The 19,155-nt window shown below is 55.1% G+C and overlaps 1 protein-coding gene across 2 annotated transcripts in view; it reads left to right on the top strand.

Annotated features, from left to right (window-relative positions):
- Positions 1-19,069, top strand: part of WHRN (whirlin) — a 58,047-nt gene extending 38,978 nt beyond the window's left edge. Inside the window, exons 4-14 of one of the 2 annotated variants that reach the window (XM_066563019.1) lie at positions 325-527; positions 1,840-1,876; positions 3,327-3,539; positions 4,426-4,632; positions 7,129-7,161; positions 10,477-10,548; positions 12,383-12,953; positions 16,373-16,551; positions 17,165-17,287; positions 18,202-18,237; positions 18,425-19,069. In XM_066563019.1, the coding sequence (XP_066419116.1) occupies positions 325-527; positions 1,840-1,876; positions 3,327-3,539; positions 4,426-4,632; positions 7,129-7,161; positions 10,477-10,548; positions 12,383-12,953; positions 16,373-16,551; positions 17,165-17,287; positions 18,202-18,237; positions 18,425-18,571 (1,821 nt within the window). In that variant the 3' untranslated portion in view covers positions 18,572-19,069. Of the gene's footprint in view, positions 1-324; positions 528-1,839; positions 1,877-3,326; positions 3,540-4,425; positions 4,633-7,128; positions 7,162-10,476; positions 10,549-12,382; positions 12,954-16,372; positions 16,552-17,164; positions 17,288-18,201; positions 18,238-18,388 lie in introns of both variants that reach the window. The other variant, XM_066563020.1, reaches the window with a different exon arrangement.
- Positions 19,070-19,155: the final 86 nt, after the last annotated feature.

The following is a 19,155-nucleotide window of genomic DNA, read 5'->3' as shown; positions in this document are numbered from 1 at the left end:
CAATTCACATGTTGGATAAACAATCTCCAACCACATTCCAAAGCAGCAAAACACAGGAGAAGCAGATGAGATAATATTGTTTTCCTTTTTCTCTGAGGCTTCTGAGCTTCCCAGGAGAGAACTCCTGGGCAAAGAGGATTTTTCAGAAAATATGACAGTGAAAATGATCTCCACCCAGCAGCATTGTCCCTGGTCCCTCCAGCTGCTGCATCCCCCTGTGGAGCTGGCCTAGACTGGGCAGCACCACCCTGCTGGGACAGGAAAGTTATTCCCAACAGGAGAGCTCCAGGGACTTGCCAGGCTCAGTCCATCCTCATTCCACAGGTGGGAGACCAGATCCTGGAGGTGAATGGCCGGAGCTTCCTGAGCATCCCCCACGACGAGGCCGTGAAGCTGCTCAAGTCCTCACGGCACCTGATGATGACGGTGAAGGACATCGGGCGCCTGCCCCATGCCCGCACCACCGTGGATGAGACCCGCTGGATCAGCAGCTCCCAGCTCGGGGAGACCCTGCTCAGCTCTGCAGGGTAAGGGCCTGGGGGGCTGAGTGGGATTGAACAGACAGGTGTCTGCTAAGGAGGGCAGGAACCTCCCCTGAAATGGACAATGTAAACCCTCTTCCTTCAAATTATTATAATTTTGAAATTAAGATGTTCTCGGGCAAAGATATGGGAATAGGAATAACAGTTCTCTACTAGGAAAATTAAAAATACAAATGCAATAGCACAAACAACAACCAAACACCACTGCCAGAGTCAGAGCTGTCCCTGTCCCCTGTGTGTCAGGGGGTGGCACAGCCCCATCCCATGGGGGCTCAGCCCTCCTGCAGTGCCAGCTGTGGTTCTGCTGGAGCAGGGATCCTGCACAAGGGGGGAGTTTTCCTCTGCAGCTCCAGGGCTGCTGGAGATGGGCCTGGGCTCCCTCTGGCCATGCAGGGCAGCAGAAGCTGCTCCTCTGGCAATGCACTGGGCAAAGGCTGCTGTGCTGTGCCAGGCTCACATTGGATCCAGGTAGGAATGCTTGGCTCCTGCCCTGGGCGCAGCATCTCCCCATGGGATGCTGGAATTGGATCAGCCCTGCAGGGACACTCAGTGGCCATGGACAGCAGAGATCTCCTGCAGGGAGGATTGGCTGTGGGAGAGATCAAGAAAAAACTGCCCATGGACAGCAGAGAACTGCCCCAGCTCTGACAGATAGGAATTGAATACACAGCCCCATTTCCAGTCTAAGACCAAGGCTTTTTGGGGGGTCTGTCAGCTCAGAGCCCCTGGGAGGATGGGGACCCCCAGGCTGTCCATGGAGCTCCCATTCTGGGGTCTGCTCCTGTGTCAGGGAAGCATCTCTGGCCTGTTGGGTGCAGCAGGTGTGGACAAGGTTGTGCTGTCTGATGTCACCACTGAGTCAGGAACAGGAATGAAGGTGACACAACTCCATGCATTTTCAGAAGGCATAAAAGCTCCTTTATTACAAAACTTCACATTTTTATAAGCAACATCATTCACCCACAACCTGACTGGTTCTAATAACACCTGTCACCCATTTGGTTAATTAGGAGCAACACCATCTTTCCATAAATATCACGTAGAACACGTTCCACATGTTCACAAACACCAGCTGCAGAGACTTAACATAAGAATTGTTTTAATTATTTTCTCTGAGCTTCCCACAGCTTTTCCCTGAACAATGGCTGACATAGTTATCTGTTTCACTCTCTGACCAACTTGTCACATCCACAGTCCCTTCCCCTTGTCCCTGCCAGAAGCTTGTGGCTCTCCAGAGAGGAGAGCAGGTGCCAGGTGCCAGGCACTCAGGGCTAACTGATCTTCTCCCTCCTCGCAGGGCAGTGGGTGACCATGCCATGGACGTGGCAGCCAGGGTAAGACACTCCTGATCCTTGGGAAATTATCACTGCTATTGTGGTTTATTTCCATGGGAGGGAGGGCCATTCTTACAGCAGGGATGCTGGTTTGGGATTTTAATGGGCTTTTCTCCTCCCCATGCTGTGTTCTACAGTGACACAGTGGTGTCCCCTCTCCTGTGCCACTTCTGGAGGACACATCTGGTGCCCTCCAGCCTTCATGGGCAAGGGGCAATGATCACCCATGGACAAGGACTGTGGGGACCCCTCCACCCTGCAGAGGTGACCATGACTGGCCTCATGGGGGCTGTCTGTTGGCCTTGGGAGCTGCAGGGCTCTGTCCCAGCCCTCCCCAGCTCACCAGGCACAGGGACTCACCCCGTGCTGTGCCTGCAGCTCTGTGCCAGCATCTCCTCGACACCTCCTTGCAAAGCACATTGCTTTTAAATGGAAATTAAGCAGGGAGGTTTCACAGGTGGCTCTCACTGATAACAGCTTTGTACTCTTTGCTGGCAAAACATGTTCCCCAGCCTCAACTCCTCTCTGTCTCTGGGATAGTCAGGGTCTTGTCTGGTTCCATATCCCTGTGCCAGCTCTGCCTGGGAGGAAACACTAAGGACCTCCCCTCAGAAATCCCTCTCAAAGGGAAAAACTCTTTCATCTGCAGCCAGGCTTGTCTCTCCCTGGGGCTGCTTTGGTTGCCAGTGGCTCTTTCTCCACTAGGGTCTGCTTCAAGCTGGCAGTGGGGGCAAATGTGCCTTTTCCACAGGATGGGGAGCTGGCCTGTCTTCTGTGGCCACAGTTTCCCCAGTTCTGCCAGGGAGGAACACAGACTGGAATTTAATCACTGCCTGGTGGGGAGACAGGATCTCCACTTGCTGAAAAGGGATGGGAAACTCAACTGGTGCTGCATGAACTGAGGGAATCGGAGTCCACAGAATATCCTGAGCTGGGAGGGACTGAAGGGATCCCCCAGCCCAGCCCCTGTCCCTGCCCAGACCCCCCAGCAGCCCCAGCCTGGGCATCCCTGGCAGCGCTGCCCAAAGGCTCCTGCAGCTCTGGCAGCCTCGGGGCCGTGCCCATTCCCTGGGCAGCCTGGGCAGTGCCAGCACCCTCTGGGGGAAGAACCTTGCCCTGAGCTCCAGCCTGAGCTGCCCTGGCCCAGCCCCAGCCGTGCCCTGGCTCCTGTCCCTGTCCCAGAGAGCAAAGCTCAGCTCCTCTGATCTTGGCTCTGGACTTTCCCAAACAAGTGGTGACACTGAAAGGCTGATGGGGGGTACCTGGGGGTACCTTCCTCCTGTCCTCCCCAAAATCCTCCTTGCAGTCTGGCTCCCAGCTGCCCTGCAGGCAGTGCTGGCAGGGAGGGCTGGTGGCAGAGCCCAGAGCAGGGGCCCTGCTTGGCCCAGCTGGCTCAGCAGAGCTCTGCCCTCCTTGCCACTGCCCCAAGGCTGTCCCCTGTGCCCTGCAGCCCGTGTTCTACCGGGGCCTGGCCGGCTCGCAGGTGACCCTGAGCACCATGGTGAACCAGAGCCGGGTGATGCTGGAGGAGCAGGCCCGGCACCTGCTCAACGAACAGGAGAGGGCCACCATGGGCTACTACCTGGACGAGTACAAGGAGGGCAACATCTCCGTGGATGCTCTGGTCATGGCCCTCTTTGAGCTGCTCAACACACACGCCAAGGTGAGGCCCTCCCCAGGGCAGGGACAGCTGCTGGGGGCTGGTGGGCTGAGCAGAGTCACTGCCCTGCTGTGGGCATTGTCACCGTGTGGGCCTGTGCCTCCAAGGTGATCTGCTCTGGGAAAAGGGGAGGGTATGGCAGATAAATCCACATTATCGTGTGTGATAGTGTTCACAGGGGTCCCAGGATGAGGGAAGGGACGAGGATCTGACTCCATGTTTCAGAAGGCTGATTTATTATTTTATCATATATATTATACTAAAGCTATACTAAAAAGTATAGAAGAAAGGATTTCATCAGAAGGCCAGCTAAGAATAGAATAATAAAGAATGATGACATTTGTGGCTCGGACAGAGAGGCCGAGCCAGCTGACTGTGATTGGCCATTAATTAGAAACAACCACATGAGCCCAATCCCAGATGCACCTGTTGCATTCCACAGCAGCAGATAACCATTAGTTACATTTTGTTCCTGAGGCCTCTCAGCTTCTCAGGAGGAAAAATCCTAAGGAAAGGATTTTTCATAAAAGATGTCTGTGACAATCGTGGAACCAGCACAGAATTCCACCCTGGTCTGGCTTGGAAGGGACCATAAAAATCCCCTCGTTCCATGCCTGCCATGGCAGGGACACCTTCCACTGTCCCAGGCTGCTCCAAGCCCTGGCCTTGGGCACTGCCAGGGATGCAGGGGCAGCCACAGCTTCTCTGGGCACCCTGTGGGGATGCAGGCTGCTGTTCAGTGGCAGAGGAGCTTCTGGTAACGTTTAGGACCAAACCTCCTCCATCACCTGCCATTGCCACTGCTGACCATGGTGGGAGGGAGACCCCCAGCTCCCCAGGAATGTGACTGTGCTCCAACCTGGCTGTGGCTCTGTGTGTGCCTGGCCAGTTCTCACTGCTCTCTGAGGTGAGGGGGGTGATCTCCCCACAAGACCTGGACCGCTTTGACAACCTGGTGCTCAAGAGGGAGATCGAGTCCATGAAGGCCCGGCAGCCCGCGGGGCCCAGCCCCGACTCCTACTCCATGATGTCCTACAGCGACACCGTCTCGTCCTCCAGCAGCCACTTCACTGCCACCACCGTCAGCTCGGCCAGGGTAGGTCCCTCCTGCCCCATCCCTTCCTTCCAGCAGCTCCTCCTGGCAGTGCCACAGCAAGCTGCTCTCCCTGAGTGCTGCAAGGCCATTTCACCCCACAGGGAGCCCTTCCAGCTTCCCCCATGGGTTCCCCAAGGCTGTTATTTTTCTGTGCACTCTGGGTGGTTTGTAGGTGATGCCATGAGGTTCTGGGTGCCTCTGTGCCCCTGACACTGAGGTGCTGCTGTGCCCTGCTTGAGGGCTGTGTGTCCCTTTGATGCCCTGTGCAGGCTGGCCTAGAGCAGAGGCTGGACAGAGCTAAAGAATAAAGCAGGGATTTATTCAAAGCATCTCCTCCATGGATCCACCTTGGGCAGCACAAGAGCCCAGCCAGGCTGCACCCAAGATGAACCAAAATGGTCCCAAAATGCACAACCAGGCACGGGGTCTCTGCCTTGGATCAGTTCTGCTCCATTTGCATCTTGCAGTTCATTGTCCCATTCCAGCTTTAGCCCCTGCAGTCCCACCCTGCTTGTTTTTCTCTCTCCAGCCCACGGGGTTTGTGCTCCTGGGCTGAGATTTGGGTCATTTGTCCTTGGTGCCCAGCTGGAGCAGGAATTGTTTTGTCTCCCTGCTCTGTGCACAGAGCTCAGCATCCCCTGATGTGAGCCCAGACCCACACACTAAAACAGCACAGAATGTGAAACATAGAAAAGCTGAAACCTGAGGCATCACCTTCATCCCAGTGAGGGACAGAGCCTGCCTTGCTCCCAGAAATCCACTGGAGCTGCATCCCCACAGGAATCCCAGCCCTGCCTGCTGCTGTTCACCAGCTCCTAAATCACCTCTTAAGGATGCTGGCTGCCTGCTCCCCATCCCAGTGGGAGCCACAGTGGCTGGGCAGCTGTATCCCATTGCCACCCACTCTCAGCACTCAGCAGCAGCAGCACTCCCACGTCTCTGCCAGGCCCCTGTCGCACGCACTGTCTAATTAAGTTACTGTAATCACCTCAGACTGTGCAGGCACACAGCCCCCAAACTAATTTCCTCGCCATAAAATGCCTTTCATGATAAATGCATTAGTAACCTTGGAAATTAAACCCTTCATGGAGAGAAGGGGGAACAATGGGCTCTGTGCTCAGCGAGCAAAGCAGCCCATGGTGGTGGGTACGGCTGGGGAGGGTCCACCCAGCACAGCCCATGGGGGAGAGGGGAGGGGGCTTTCCTGGGGCTCTGCCTGCCTGTGAGAGGCCTCAAAGAGTGTCAGAGCATCAGAGCTGTGCTTTTATGCTGTTAAATCCACAAGTGCCCACAGGAAAGCCACCTGCTCAGGTCAGGAGGGATTTCAGTGAGATCCTTTCTGGATCTGCATAAACAAAGTGAGTTTTGCTCTGCTCTCCAAGGAGCTGCTGGGAAAATTCTTCTGAGGGCTGGCACAGGTCTGCCAGGGTTGTGTGCTGAGTGTAACACCCTGCTCTCATGCTGTGCCCATGCCTGGGGCTGTGCCACGTGCTCCAGGTGTGCCTGGTGCTGCACAACCCGTGCCAAACACGCCTGCCTGGGCCAGTGTGTGACCAAGGGCCCAGCCCCACCTGGCACAGGAGCCCAGAGCTCAGGGAGGGACACCAGGGTGCTGCTGTGGCACAGGGAAGGGAGTGGGCACTACTGCTCTAAGAGCTTCCTTCCAGAGCACGTGTCCCCTGTGCCCTCCCTGGCCGTGTGGCAGCTGTCCCCAGGGGTGGGAGAGCACACCCTGCTCCATGGAGTGGAGATGATCCACCCAGGGGGATGGGAATGCTGCCACTGAGCATGGCTGTGCCCACTTGCTGGAGCAGCTGCCAAGCAAAGAGCACCAGCTCGTGGTGGATGGGTGCTTGGATAGCAGGAGAGATGTGGGCAGGGCTCCCAAAGTGATCCCTCAGCCCCTGCTGCTGTTCCCTCCCCAGCACCCTGGCAGGAGGGGCTCCCTCCACCCTCCAGCCCTCCCTGGCTGCAGCTGGGGCTGGGTTCTGGGTGTGGGTTCTGGGGCTGGGTTCTGGGGCTGGGTTCTGGGCTGGGTTCTGGGCTGGGTTCTGTGTGTGAGTTCTGTGTGTGGGTTCTGGGGCTGGGTTCTGAGGCTGGGTTCTGGGCTGGGTTCTGTGTGTGGGTTCTGAGGCTGGGTTCTGGGCTGGGTTCTGTGTGTGGGTTCTGGGGCTGGGTTCTGGGGTGGGTTCTGGGGTGGGTTCTGTGTGTGGGTTCTGGGGTGGGTTCTGTGTGTGGGTTCTGGGGCTGGGTTCTGGGGTGGGTTCTGTGTGTGGGTTCTGTGTGTGGGTTCTGGGGTGGGTTCTGTGTGTGGGTTCTGTGTGTGGGTTCTGGGGTGGGTTCTAGGGCTGGGTTCTGGGGCTGGGGTGGGTTTGGGGACAGGGGCAGCGCCATGCCAGGGTTTGCTCAGCTCTCTCCTTCGTTCTGCACCCTCCCTGATGGCACATTTTCCCTTTTGTGCTTGTTTTCCTCTGCTCTCCCCCTGGCGCACCCCAGGAGCGGCTCCTGTGGCTCATAGACCTGATGGAGGTAGGGCTGCAGTGCCTGGGGCAGGGGAGGGATGGATGGGCTGCCCCGGGGTGTGGCAGCTCCTGCAGGGCCACCTGGTGTCACCCAGCCCTGCTGCTCCTCTGTGCCTCTGCAGCTGGGGGTTTTGGTTTTCCTCTCCATCACCTCCTAGCACAGCTGCTGCCAGCCAGAGGTGCCTTCTCCTCCCAGGGCTGGAGGGAGGTGGTGCTTCCAGAGGTGCTGCCTTGCTCCAGCTGCTTCCAGAGGTGAATCAGCTCCAGATCTCTGGGATATCCCATGTCGAGCATTCCCACGTGCTGGGAACGCTCCTATCAGAGGATGAGGATAAGGACAGAGTGAAACCACATGTGGAGGTCATTTTGCATGCTTAGAGCCCCTAAAATCTGCAGCAGGGGCTTGTGGCTCCTCTATCCCTGTTGCTGCATTCCAGAGTGGGAGATGGAAGGGAAGAGAGGAGGGAAGCTGGGTTTATCCCAGTTCTTCAAAGCTGCCACCCTGCAGGACTCAGGCTGAGGAGCTCAGCAAAGCTCTCGTTAGCAGGAACTGGAAATTAGGGGACAGGTTTGGAGCTGAGAGGTTAATTAAAGGTTGGGCTGTGTTTCCCCAGGGAGGTGGCAATTTCTCCACTCTTTAATCTGCAAATGAAAAGTGTCTGCCTGTTTGAAAGATGCTCTGCAGCTCCATCATGCCTGCTGGGCACTCTTTTTAGGATAAGAAGGACAAACATTTCCCAGCTGCCCTGAGGAGGGGCTGGAAGGGCCTCAGCTGGCCCCAGTTACCCTGAGGAACTGGGAAATAGATGGGGAAGAGGAGCAGGAGAGAGCAGCCTTCTCAACACTCATTTTTCAGGGCAGTGGTTTCTGTGAGTCTTTCAAGGGAAATCCAGGAAGGCACAGCCTCGAAACAGCCAATTCCTGAAAGCAAATGTGCTTAAAAGTCATCATGGTTTATGGCCCAGAGCAATCACTGTTTAATTGCTTTGGCCCCCTGAAGGAGTGAGGAGAAGCAAATCTCCTGCAGGCAGAGGTGCCCTGAGGAGCAGCAGCAGCATCAGAGTCCCTGGCTGGGGGGGGGGACAGAGCTGGCAGTGGCACTGGGGAGCACAGGGACAGTGCTGTGCCCACCCAGAGCCTGGGACAGACTGGTCCTTGCTGCGAGCCCAGAGCTGGGACAGGGCCTGAGGTGGGCACAGGGCTGGGGGAGATGGCCCTGGCAGGTTTTAGGGGGCATCGAGCAGATTATTCCCATTTTAATAGTGACACAGCTGGGACAGTTTGGCTGCTGCTGTCAAATTCCCCAGAGCAGCTGTGGCTGCCCTGGATCCCTGGCAGTGCCCAAGGCTGTGGCCGTGTTCACAGGGGTCTGAGGATGAGGGAAGAGATGAGGATCTGGCTCCATGTTTCAGAAGGCTGATTTATTATTTTATCATATATATTACATTAAAACTATACTAAAAGAATAGAAGAAAGGATTTCATCAGAAGGCTACCTAAGAATAGAAAAAAAGAAAAAATTATAACAAGAGATGATTGGATAGAGAGTCTGAGCCAGCTGGGCTGTGATTGGCCATTAATTAGAAACAACCCCATGAGGCCAATCCCAGATGCACCTGTTGCATTCCACAGCAGCAGATAACCATTGGTTACATTTTGTTCCTGAGGCCTCTCAGCTTCTGAGGAGGAAAAGTCCCAAGGAAAGGATTTTCCATAAAAGATGTCTGTGACACAAGGCCAGGGCAGGGCTGGGAGCAGCCTGGGACAGTGGGAGGTGTCCCTGCCATAGCAGGGGTAGCACTGGATGATCTTTAAAGTCCTTTCCAACCCAAATTCTTCTGTCATTCTCTTAAAATCCCCTGCCCTTATGTTGGAATAATGGAGGATGGAACCACCCCATGGCACAGGAAGGTTTCCCAAGCCAGTCCTTTATCTGTCACTCCCTGAACAAGCTATTTCCTTGTGTTCTCATTCTCCAGGGCTCCTTCAGAAGCCACAGGGAAAAAAGCACTTTACATCAATGTTTTTGCTGCTCCTCTAATGGTCTTAATTGCCTCCCATGTCTATTTTGGGACTCGAACATCTCCCAGGCACAGCAGCAGCCTCCAGCAGCTGGGGGAGATGCAGAAGCACCAGAGTTTCAGCTAATCAGCTGTTTACCCTGCAATAAATAGCAGGCACTTAAACACAAACTGTGCCCTGCCCCATCCAAACAGCCCTGCCAGCCTGACAGGAGCTGAGCTCAGCCTCCCTGAGCTGCAGATACTGAGGGAGAGGGGGCTGAGGCTGGGTTTGCCACCAGGGGAGCTGGGGATGGTCCCCCCTGGCAGAGGATTCCCAGCTCTGCTGTGTCCCCACTCTGCCACCCCTGAATTCACCAGCTTTGCTCTGCTTGGCTGCACCCATGGCCTCTCCCTGGGCCCATCCCTACTGAGAGATTCCCACAGGAAATCCCTTCTGGATTCCTGGAGCTGTGATGTCCTCAACACTGTGGTGTGGCATTTCCTGGTGACATTTCTGGGCTCATAAAGCAGTGGCAGCAGCTTCTCTTTGCATCTGGGACCCAGTGCTGTGACCCTGTTCACAGGGGTCCCAGGTTGAGGGAAGAGATGAGGATCTGACTCCATGTTTCAGAAGGCTGATTTATTCTTTTATGATATATATTATATTAAAACTATACTAAAAGAATAGAAGAAAGGATTTCATCAGAAGGCTGGCTAAGAATAGAAAAAGAAAGAATGATAACAAAGGCTTGTGGCTGGGACAGAGAGTCTGAGCCAGCTGGGCTGTGATTGGCCATTGATTAGAAACAACCACATGGGCCAATCCCAGATGCTCCTGTTGCATTCCACAGCAGCAGATAACCATTGCTTACATTTTGTTCCTGAGGCCTCTCAGTTTCTCAGGAGGAAAAATCCTAATGAGAGGATTTTTCATAAAAGATGTCTGCGACACACTGCTCTGGGTTGCAGGGGAGGAGAGTTTTAAATTTCTGTTGTCCTTCCTCTGGGGATAACAAAAAAAACCCAACAGGTATTGAACTGCAGCCCTCAGGGCTGGTCCCTTCCAAATTGAGCAGGAGCAGCTGATTTGGGCCTAGAGGAGCTCGCCCCAAGGTGTCAGGTCCACAGCGTGTTCTGAGCACATCCCTTAGCTTGGGACAGGCTGTGTCCCACCCAAGGCCCCCAAGGAGGCACAAAACCCCTGGGTAAGGCTGGCCCTGCATGGGGAGGGCTTTGGAGCATCCCTCTGCCCGTGCCCTGGCACGGTGCTGGTTCTCCTGCTGCTGTGCCATGGCTCTCTGTTCTTGTGTGCCCTCCCAGAACACGTCAGAGCTGGAGGGAGCTGGGGACTGCCACCAGAGCAGCATCAACACCCTGCCAGATGTGTCCCTGGTAAGGCTGCACGCAACTGGGGGGAGCAGAGGCAAACTGGGGGTGCTGGGTTGTGCCTCAGTGCAGCAGCTGGGCCAGGGGAGTCACTGAGCACAGCCCTTCAGGTGGGTCAGGAAAGGGATTCTGCCTGGCTGGATAGCAGCAGAAACCAAAGAAAAGCTTGGGTGGGTGGTGCTGTGTTGGATTAGGCCCTTTTCTGACTCAGACATGGGGCAGCTGAGAATAAATTAAAATAAAATAGATTTTATTTATAGATTTTTTATATATTTATATATTTATAATTATATATAGATACTATATATATAGTATTTATATTTTTATCTATTATTATATATAATATATTTACATATTATATATTATTTATATTATATATTTACATATATTTACATATGATACATATACATTTCATATTATATTTTATATTATATATATTTTATATATACTATATATTTATAGATATTATATATTATATTTTATATTACATATATTCATAGTTATTACTTTATATATTTTATATATTCTATATGTTTTATATATTTTATATATTTATACTCATATTATATATGTTTATATTTAATTTTTATATATTTCATATATATATTTATATATTTTATTATTTTCAATAAAACAGAAAAGTTTAAAAACTTTTATTCCATTTTTAGTCCAATCAGAAAGGTGAGACAATACAGATGTTATAATTCACGCCATCACAATCAGAAGGCAATTATTTCCTAATTGCAATATGTTATAAGCATTTCTTGGCCTATCAGGTGTTCTGCAGCTGTGCTCATTGTGAATTGAATTCTCATTGTCAGAGGGTCAGGAAGGTGTTGGTGTAGCACTGTAGGGTCAGGAAGGTGTTGGTGTGACACTGTAGGGTCAGGAAGGTGTTTGTGTGACACTGTAGGGTCAGGAAGGTGTTTGTGTAGCACTGTAGGGTCAGGAAGGTGTTGGTGTGACACTGTAGGGTCAGGAAGGTGTTTGTGTGACACTGTAGGGTCAGGAAGGTGTTGGTGTAGCACTTTTAGCGTCAGGAAGGTGTTGGTGTGACACTGTAGGGTCAGGAAGGTGTTGGTGTAGCACTGTAGGGTCAGGAAGGTGTTGGTGTGACACTGTAGGGTCAGGAAGGTGTTTGTGTAGCACTTTTAGCGTCAGGAAGGTGTTGGTGTAGCACTGTAGGGTGAGGAAGGTGTTGGTGTGACACTGTAGGGTCAGGAAGGTGTTTGTGTGACACTGTAGGGTCAGGAAGGTGTTGGTGTGACACTGTAGGGTCAGGAAGGTGTTTGTGTGACACTTTTAGCGTCAGGAAGGTGTTTGTGTAGCACTGTAGGGTCAGGAAGGTGTTGGTGTGACACTGTAGGGTCAGGAAGGTGTTTGTGTGACACTGTAGGGTCAGGAAGGTGTTGGTGTAGCACTTTTAGTGTCAGGAAGGTGTTGGTGTGACACTGTAGGGTCAGGAAGGTGTTTGTGTAGCACTTTTAGCGTCAGGAAGGTGTTGGTGTGACACTGTAGGGTCAGGAAGGTGTTGGTGTAGCACTGTAGGGTCAGGAAGGTGTTTGTGTGACACTGTAAGGTCAGGAAGGTGTTGGTGTGACACTGTAGGGTCAGGAAGGTGTTTGTGTGACACTGTAAGGTCAGGAAGGTGTTTGTGTGACACTGTAGGGTCAGGAAGGTGTTGGTGTGACACTGTAGGGTCAGGAAGGTGTTTGTGTGACACTGTAGGCTCAGGAGGGTGTTTCTGTAACAACCATCTCTTCAGCCATGGTCAGTGTGAGGAGATGAAGATGCACTGAGCCTGGACATGGTGTCCAACGATCTGTGCTTGCTTTGGCAGGACGATCTCTCCTCCTTCCCTGAGGAACCGCCCAACTTCAAGCCTCCTCCTCCTCCCTCAGCGCCCCAGCCCCTGGACCCCTCCTCAGCCCAGCCCCGTGTCCTGGGGAAGGACAAGCCCCAGCGCCCCTCCTCCGAGTCCTCCCAGTCCGGCCTTTTCTTCGTGGCCCCCCGGAACCCCTCTCCCCCTCCCAACCCCCCCGAGAAGGACACGCTCAGTGTCACCTCCACGGCCACCGAGGACTCCTCCCCCAGCGCCATCTACGCCACCATCTCCCCCCTGTCCCCTCGCAGCCAGCCCAAGGACAGCCCGCTCTCCCTGCTCAGCCAGCGCCCCATCGGGCCCTTCCCCAGGGTGCAGTCCCCCAGCAGGATGAAGAGCCCATCCCCAGAGAGGCCTCAGAGCCCCCCGGCCCCGTCCCCTCCTCCTCCGCCCCCTCACCCCGCGCCGCCTCCCCCGGACAAGGGCAGCCCCCCGGCCGTGGGCAACCAGCATTTCATCATGGTGGAGGTGCACCAGCCCAACAGCGAGCCTGACGTCAACGAAGTGAGGCCCCTGCCCCAGGCCAGAGGTGGGTGTCACCCCAGCAGCTGGGGAAACCATCCCTGGGCTGCTGGGAGGGAGATCAATGGGGCAGGATTGGAATAATCACTGTGACCGTGTTCACAGGGGTCCCAGGATGAGGGAGGAGATGAGGATCTGGCTCCATGTTTCAGAAGGCTGATTTATTATTTTATGATATATATTATATTAAAACTATACTAAAAGAATAGAAGAAAAGGTTTCATCAGAAGGCTGGCTAAGAATAGAATAGGAAAGAATGAATAACAAAGGCTCTGTCTCAGACTCTCTGTCCAAGCCAGCTGGACTGTGATTGGCCATTGATTAGAAACAACCACATGAGACCAATCCCAGATGCACCTGTTGCATTCCACAGCAGCAGATAATCATTGCTTACATTTTGTTCCTGAGGCCTCTCAGCTTCTCAGGAGGAAAAATCCTAAAGAAAAGATTTTCCATAAAAGATGTCTGTGACAAATTACCAATACAGCAGGATGGGACGTGCCTGAGCTTGTCTGGCCCTTGGTGCTGAACCAAACAGCAGCACTGTGGTGTTTCACCCCACAGACACTTTTGGCTGCCTGGGTGTGTGGTGTCTCACCCCACAGACACTTTTGGCTGGCTGGGTGTGTGGTGTTTCACCCCACAGACACTTTTGGCTGGCTGGGTGTGTGGTGTTTCACCCCACAGACACTTTTGCCTGGCTGGGTGTGTGGTGTTTCACCCCACAGACACTTTTGCCTGCCTGGGTGCTGCAGTTGGCACTGGACACAAGTCCAAGCCTGCAGGAGCTCTGGTGGGGCTGGGATGGAGCTTCCCCCCATAACAGAGGCTGCTCCTCAGGTTTCCCTCTGTGGAGAAGCTTTCAGGGGATGGTGAAGCAAAGGAGTCGGTTCTGATGGAGGGTTTGGATCCAGAGCTTTATTCTGGCCCTCAGGCCTCTGAATGCAGCACCAGCTCCAACAGAACTCCCTGAGCCCGTGGCTGCTGCTCCTTTAACCCCGGGGAGAGGGGCAGGGAAGGGGCAGGGAGGCACCAAGCAGGGACAGGAGGGGAGGGACAAAGGGACAAAGGACACCTGGATGGCCCAATGCCCCCCAGGGGTAGAGGGCATCCTTTGGATCTGCCAATCTCTCAGTGCCCTTCTGGAATGCCAGGACTGACAGACAGTGCTGGGAGGGGGAAGGAGAGGTGACTGACACACCTGGCAGGGAATTATCCTGAGGGACCCGAGGTTCTGGGGTAAACCCTGAAATCACAATGCAACAGAACAGGACACAGATCTCAAAGCTTCAGGTCTTGTGATGAATCTCATGATTCAAAGGTTGGAGCATCTGTCCTATGGAGAGTGAGGGTGCTGGAGGTGCTCACTTGGAAAAGGCTCCAAGGAGAGCTCAGAGCCCCTACCAGGGCCTAAAGAGGCTCCAGGAGAGCTGGAGAGGGACTGGGGACAAGGGATGGAGGGACAGGACACAGGGAATGGCTCCCACTGCCAGAGGGCAGGGCTGGATGGGATATTGGGAATTGGGAATTGTTCCCTGGGAGGGTGGGCAGGCCCTGGCACAGGGTGCCCAGAGCAGCTGGGGCTGCCCCTGGATCCCTGGCAGTGCCCAAGGCCAGGCTGGACAGGGCTGGGAGCAGCCTGGGACAGTGGGAGGTGTCCCTGCCATGGCAGGGCTGGGATGGGAAGAGCTTTAAGATGCTTTCCAACCCAGGCCATTCTGTGACCTCACAGAAAAAAATTCTGGTCTTTTCCCATTAACTGTGCATTTTGAGGGGGAAAAAATAATCTAATTTTGCCCACACTCAGCTTGAGGATCACATTTATTCCAGGAAAAAGAAGTGGAGGTGAGAGAGTGTGTGCAGGGCCCCATGGGTCACTTGGAGGTGGAGAGGGGTCCCAGGGGGTCCTGGAAGCTCTCAGAGATAGGGAGAAAAGGAGGATCCAGGGGGGCTCTTGGAGATGGAGAGGGAAGGGGGACCCAGGGGGGTTCCTGGAGAAGGAGAGGGAAGGGGGATCATCCAGGTGTTCTCAGGGATGGAGAGGGAAGGGGGACCCAGGGGGGTTCCTGGAGAAGGAGAGGGAAGGGGGATCATCCAGGGGTTCTCAGGGATGGAGAGGGAAGCGGTCCAGGGCAATCCCGGGGGTCCCGGAGCGTTCCCGCCCCCCCGCGCTGCGGCGGCGACACGAGTGGCAATGTCGCCCTCGTGTGGCGCAGCGCCGTCACTGCAGCCGGCCCCCTGCCCGCAGGGTGATGCGGGTGCATTAAATGCAGCTCCGCGGGTGCATTAAATGCAGCTCTGCAGCTGCTCCTGACATTTCCAGTGTCCATCTACACTTGGTCTTCATCCTCGAAGGGCAGAAAGCTCCTACATGGCAGCACCTCTTCACTTGGTTTGGTCCCTGTCTCCTCCCAGCCCCTGTTGTGGAGCATGGGCTGCATAAACTGGCCTTCAGCAGGGTCCCTGAATTCATCACTCTCTCCCTTCATCCCAGTTTGGGATCTGGGTTGGATTCCAGACCAGAGTTTGGGGCCACTTATCTCTAGATGTTGCCTGTGCACAGCTCTGCTCTTCTGACAGGGGGGTGCAGTGGGATTGGGGTCAGTCTCTTCTCCCAGGAGACAGGGACAGGACAAGAGGGAACGGCCTCAAGCAGTGCCAGGGGAGCTGCACGTTGGATATTGGGAAAATCCCTTCACTGAAAGAGCAGTCAGGCACTGGGGAGAGGCTGCCCAGGGCAGTGGTGGAGATCCTATCCCTGAAAGAACCTAAAAGTATGGAATATTAATCCAAATATTTCCAGGTGGGACATGCCTGGCCTCGTCTGGCCCTTGCTGCTGGGCCAAAGGCTGCAGCTGTGGTGTTTCACCTCAGAGATACATTTGGCCGGCTGGGTGCTGCAGCTAGGCACTCAGAACAAATCCAGGCATGGTAGGAACTCAGTTTACCTGTGGTGGAAAAGGTTCAGGTGACGGTGAAGAGAAAAAGGAGAGGATTCTGTTGTAGAGTTTTAATCCAGAGTTTATTCCAGGATGACAGACCTCTGAATGTTGTAACAGCTCCCAACAGAACCCAGCCCGCATGGTCCCGTCTCCTTTTAAGCCTGGGGACAGGGGGAGGGGAAAGGAGAGGTTGGCACACCTGGGGGACTGGGATAGGTGAAACAGGAAACAGCATCACACTGCAACATAAAAGCCATGTAGATGTGGCACTTGGGGACATGGCTTTGAAGTGCCATGATCGATGACCTGAGAGTTCTTTTCCCACCTAAGCAATTCCATGGTTCTGCAGGGCTGTGCTTGGGCTCCTTGCTCTGGAGCCCCGGTGTGAATCCCAGGGGAGCTGCCCTGCCCTGGGAGCAGGAGCTGCCCTCGCCCCCTGGCCTGGCCCTGGCGCTGCCCCCACTCACAGCACGTCTCTCCCCAGCCTCCACGCTCTCCCAGCTGTCGGACAGCGGGCAGACCCTCAGCGAGGACAGCGGGGTGGACATCGGGGAGCTGGAGACGAGCGGCAAGGACAGGAGCCGGCAGCCAGGCCCCGGGAAGAGCCGCAGCCCCAAGGAGGCCACCAGGAGCGAGGGGGCGGCAGAAGGGGCCTCCAAGCCGGTGAGGGGGGGCCTGGGGTGCTGCTCTGTGTGGGAGGGGGCACCACTGCCTTGGCCAGCCCGTTCCACTCCCTCTGCCCACAGGCAGCAGCCACTGGTCCGTGCTGAGCTGGGGTATTGCTCCTCTCTGCTGCAGGCAGTCAGTTCTCTGGGGGGCTGAGCTGTGGGGAAAGGGGTCAGGAGTGGCTGAGAGGGGCACTGTAGGGCTGATTCACTCTGTCCTGGGTAAATCCCATCCCTCCCAGCTCCAGCCAGCGGGTACGTGGAGCATGGGAGAATCCTGGCTCTAAAGAGACACATGAGTGAAGTCACCTGTCGCCCAAAGGAGAAGGTAGCAGCGGGTGTCAGACATAACTCAGAGGGTTTCTGGTGGTGGTGAGCCTGAGGGACATGGGCAGGCAGACAGAAAGCTGCTCTGCTCCTTCCCAAACCCTTCCAGAGCTGCCCAGAGTTGGGATTTTAGATCAGGAGTCAGAAAGCAACTGCAGGGCTCTGTCTGTCCCTCTGTGGTGGCAGCCAGCGTGTCCCTGTCTGCTGTGGGGCCCTGGCCGAGGGAGCACGGCTGGCACATGGTGTCCAAGCCCCCTTGGCAGTGCTGCCATCTGTCCCCACAGCCAGGGCTCCTGGAGCCCACGTCGTGTCTGATCCGGGTGTCCAAGAGCGCTCCCACCTTGGGCATCGCCATCGAGGGCGGCGCCAACACGCGGCAGCCGCTGCCCCGCATCGTCACCATCCAGGTAGGGCAGCTGGGACAGGACAGCTCTGTGCACATCCCAGCACATCCCATCCCAGATCCCAGCCCAGCGCATCCCATCCCATGAATTCCATCTCATCCCATGAGTCCCATTCCATCCCTGCCCCATCCAATCCCATCCTAATCCCATTCCAGATCCCATCCCATCCCTTCCCCATCCCATCCCAGCCCATCTCATGGATCCCATCCCAGCCCATCTCATGGATCCCATCCCAATCCCATTCCAGATCCCATCCCATTCCATCCCTGCCCCATCCCATCCCAATCCCATGGATCCCATCCCAATCCCATCCCAGATCCCATCCCATCCCACCCCTCTCCTCCCTGGGCAGGCTGGGGAAAGCCCTGGAGCTGTGGCCAGGGGGATTTTGGGGATTTTGTGCCCCCCTACAGCCCTGCAGCTCCCCAGGTACCGTTCTGCCAAGCTGAGGATGGTGTCTGTGTCCCGTGGATGATCCCATCCCAGAACACACCTCCTGGGAGCCAGCTGTGTGCTCCAGACATCTCCGAGGGGATCAGGGCAGCCCTGAAAGCTTGGCTGCTGTCTCCAGATGTCTGGAAACTGCCAGACAGAGGATTGAGGAGGGGGAATGGTGGATGGGAGCCAGGAGACTGAGCCCTCTGGATCTGTCTCCCTGCTTGCTGTTTACTTGGGGCAAAATTCAAGTTATTTACAGCAAAAAAAAGCAGAGCCAACTCTGCCTTGGTTATTCTTGGCCATCCCAGCTGGCATCATGCTCAAGGAGCAAGCAGGGGGGAAGCCAAATTCATCCTCTCTCTCCAAAAAGTGAAATATTTCACATCCATCCTGTCAGATATTAAGTATCTTCCAATTTTTTCCCCCTGCTTGATGCAGGGAGTGGTGGGAGCGTGATCTGACCCCTCTCTGTCCTGCAGCGGGGTGGCTCGGCACACAACTGCGGCAAGCTGAAGGTGGGACACGTCATTTTTCCCCCCTGGGAAAGGTGGGATGCAGTTTTTCCCCCCTGGGAAAGGTGGGATGCAGTTTTTCCCCCCTGGGAAAGGTGGGATGCAGTTTTTCCCCCCTGCTTGAGGCGTGATCTGACCCCTCTCTGTCCTGCAGCGGGGTGGCTCAGCACACAACTGCGGCAAGCTGAAGGTGGGACACGTCATCCTGGAGGTGAACGGCACGGGGCTGCGGGGCAAGGAGCACCGCGAGGCCGCCCGCATCATCGCCGAGGCCTTCAAGCTGAAGGAGAAGGACTACATCGATTTCTTGGTCACAGAGTTCAACGTGGCCCTTTAGGGGCAGGCTTTGGGCAGCGCTGAGATGGGGATGGAGGATGGCAGCGAGGTGGGACAGCAGCGTCCCCCGGCCCCGCACGCGCACACACCCCCGGCTTGTCCCCAAATGTCCCCAGGCCCGCTGCCTGCCTAGGGCAGGCTGAGAACGGGCACATCCCTCAAAGTTTCCATCCCTGTCCTCTCTGGGGTAGGGAATGGCGTCTCCCCCTCGGCCAGGCTGGGAGCGGGGCAGGAGGACGGCTCGGTCTGGGTGTCCCCGCTGTCATTTGAGTGCCACACACAGAGCAAGGTGGGCCCGTGGCTCAGGCTGCAGGGAGTTTCGGGGGGTTGCTGCTCCTTTGGGCGGTCCCCAAGGTGCCCAGATGGGTGGTGCCAGCCACGGGTGGGGATGCAGAGAGAGCAACCGGAGGCCTTGTAAATTGCTGGCAATGTCATTGTATTTATATATACAGAGCTTGTGCTTTTAATTTTTCAATAAATCTATCAGGGTAGAAAAAAGGCTGTGCTTGGGGGGTGCTTTGGGGCTGGGATGAGGGGTAGGAAGGGGAAGGGGTGATAGGATATTTTCCTTAATATCCTGGGACC

The sequence above is a fragment of the Molothrus aeneus genome, chromosome 19 (assembly GCF_037042795.1).
Source record: "Molothrus aeneus isolate 106 chromosome 19, BPBGC_Maene_1.0, whole genome shotgun sequence".
In the NCBI taxonomy this organism is placed as follows: Eukaryota; Metazoa; Chordata; class Aves; order Passeriformes; family Icteridae; genus Molothrus; species Molothrus aeneus.
Note: the sequence above shows the minus strand (reverse complement) of the source record. Positions and strands in the feature narration are given on the sequence as shown.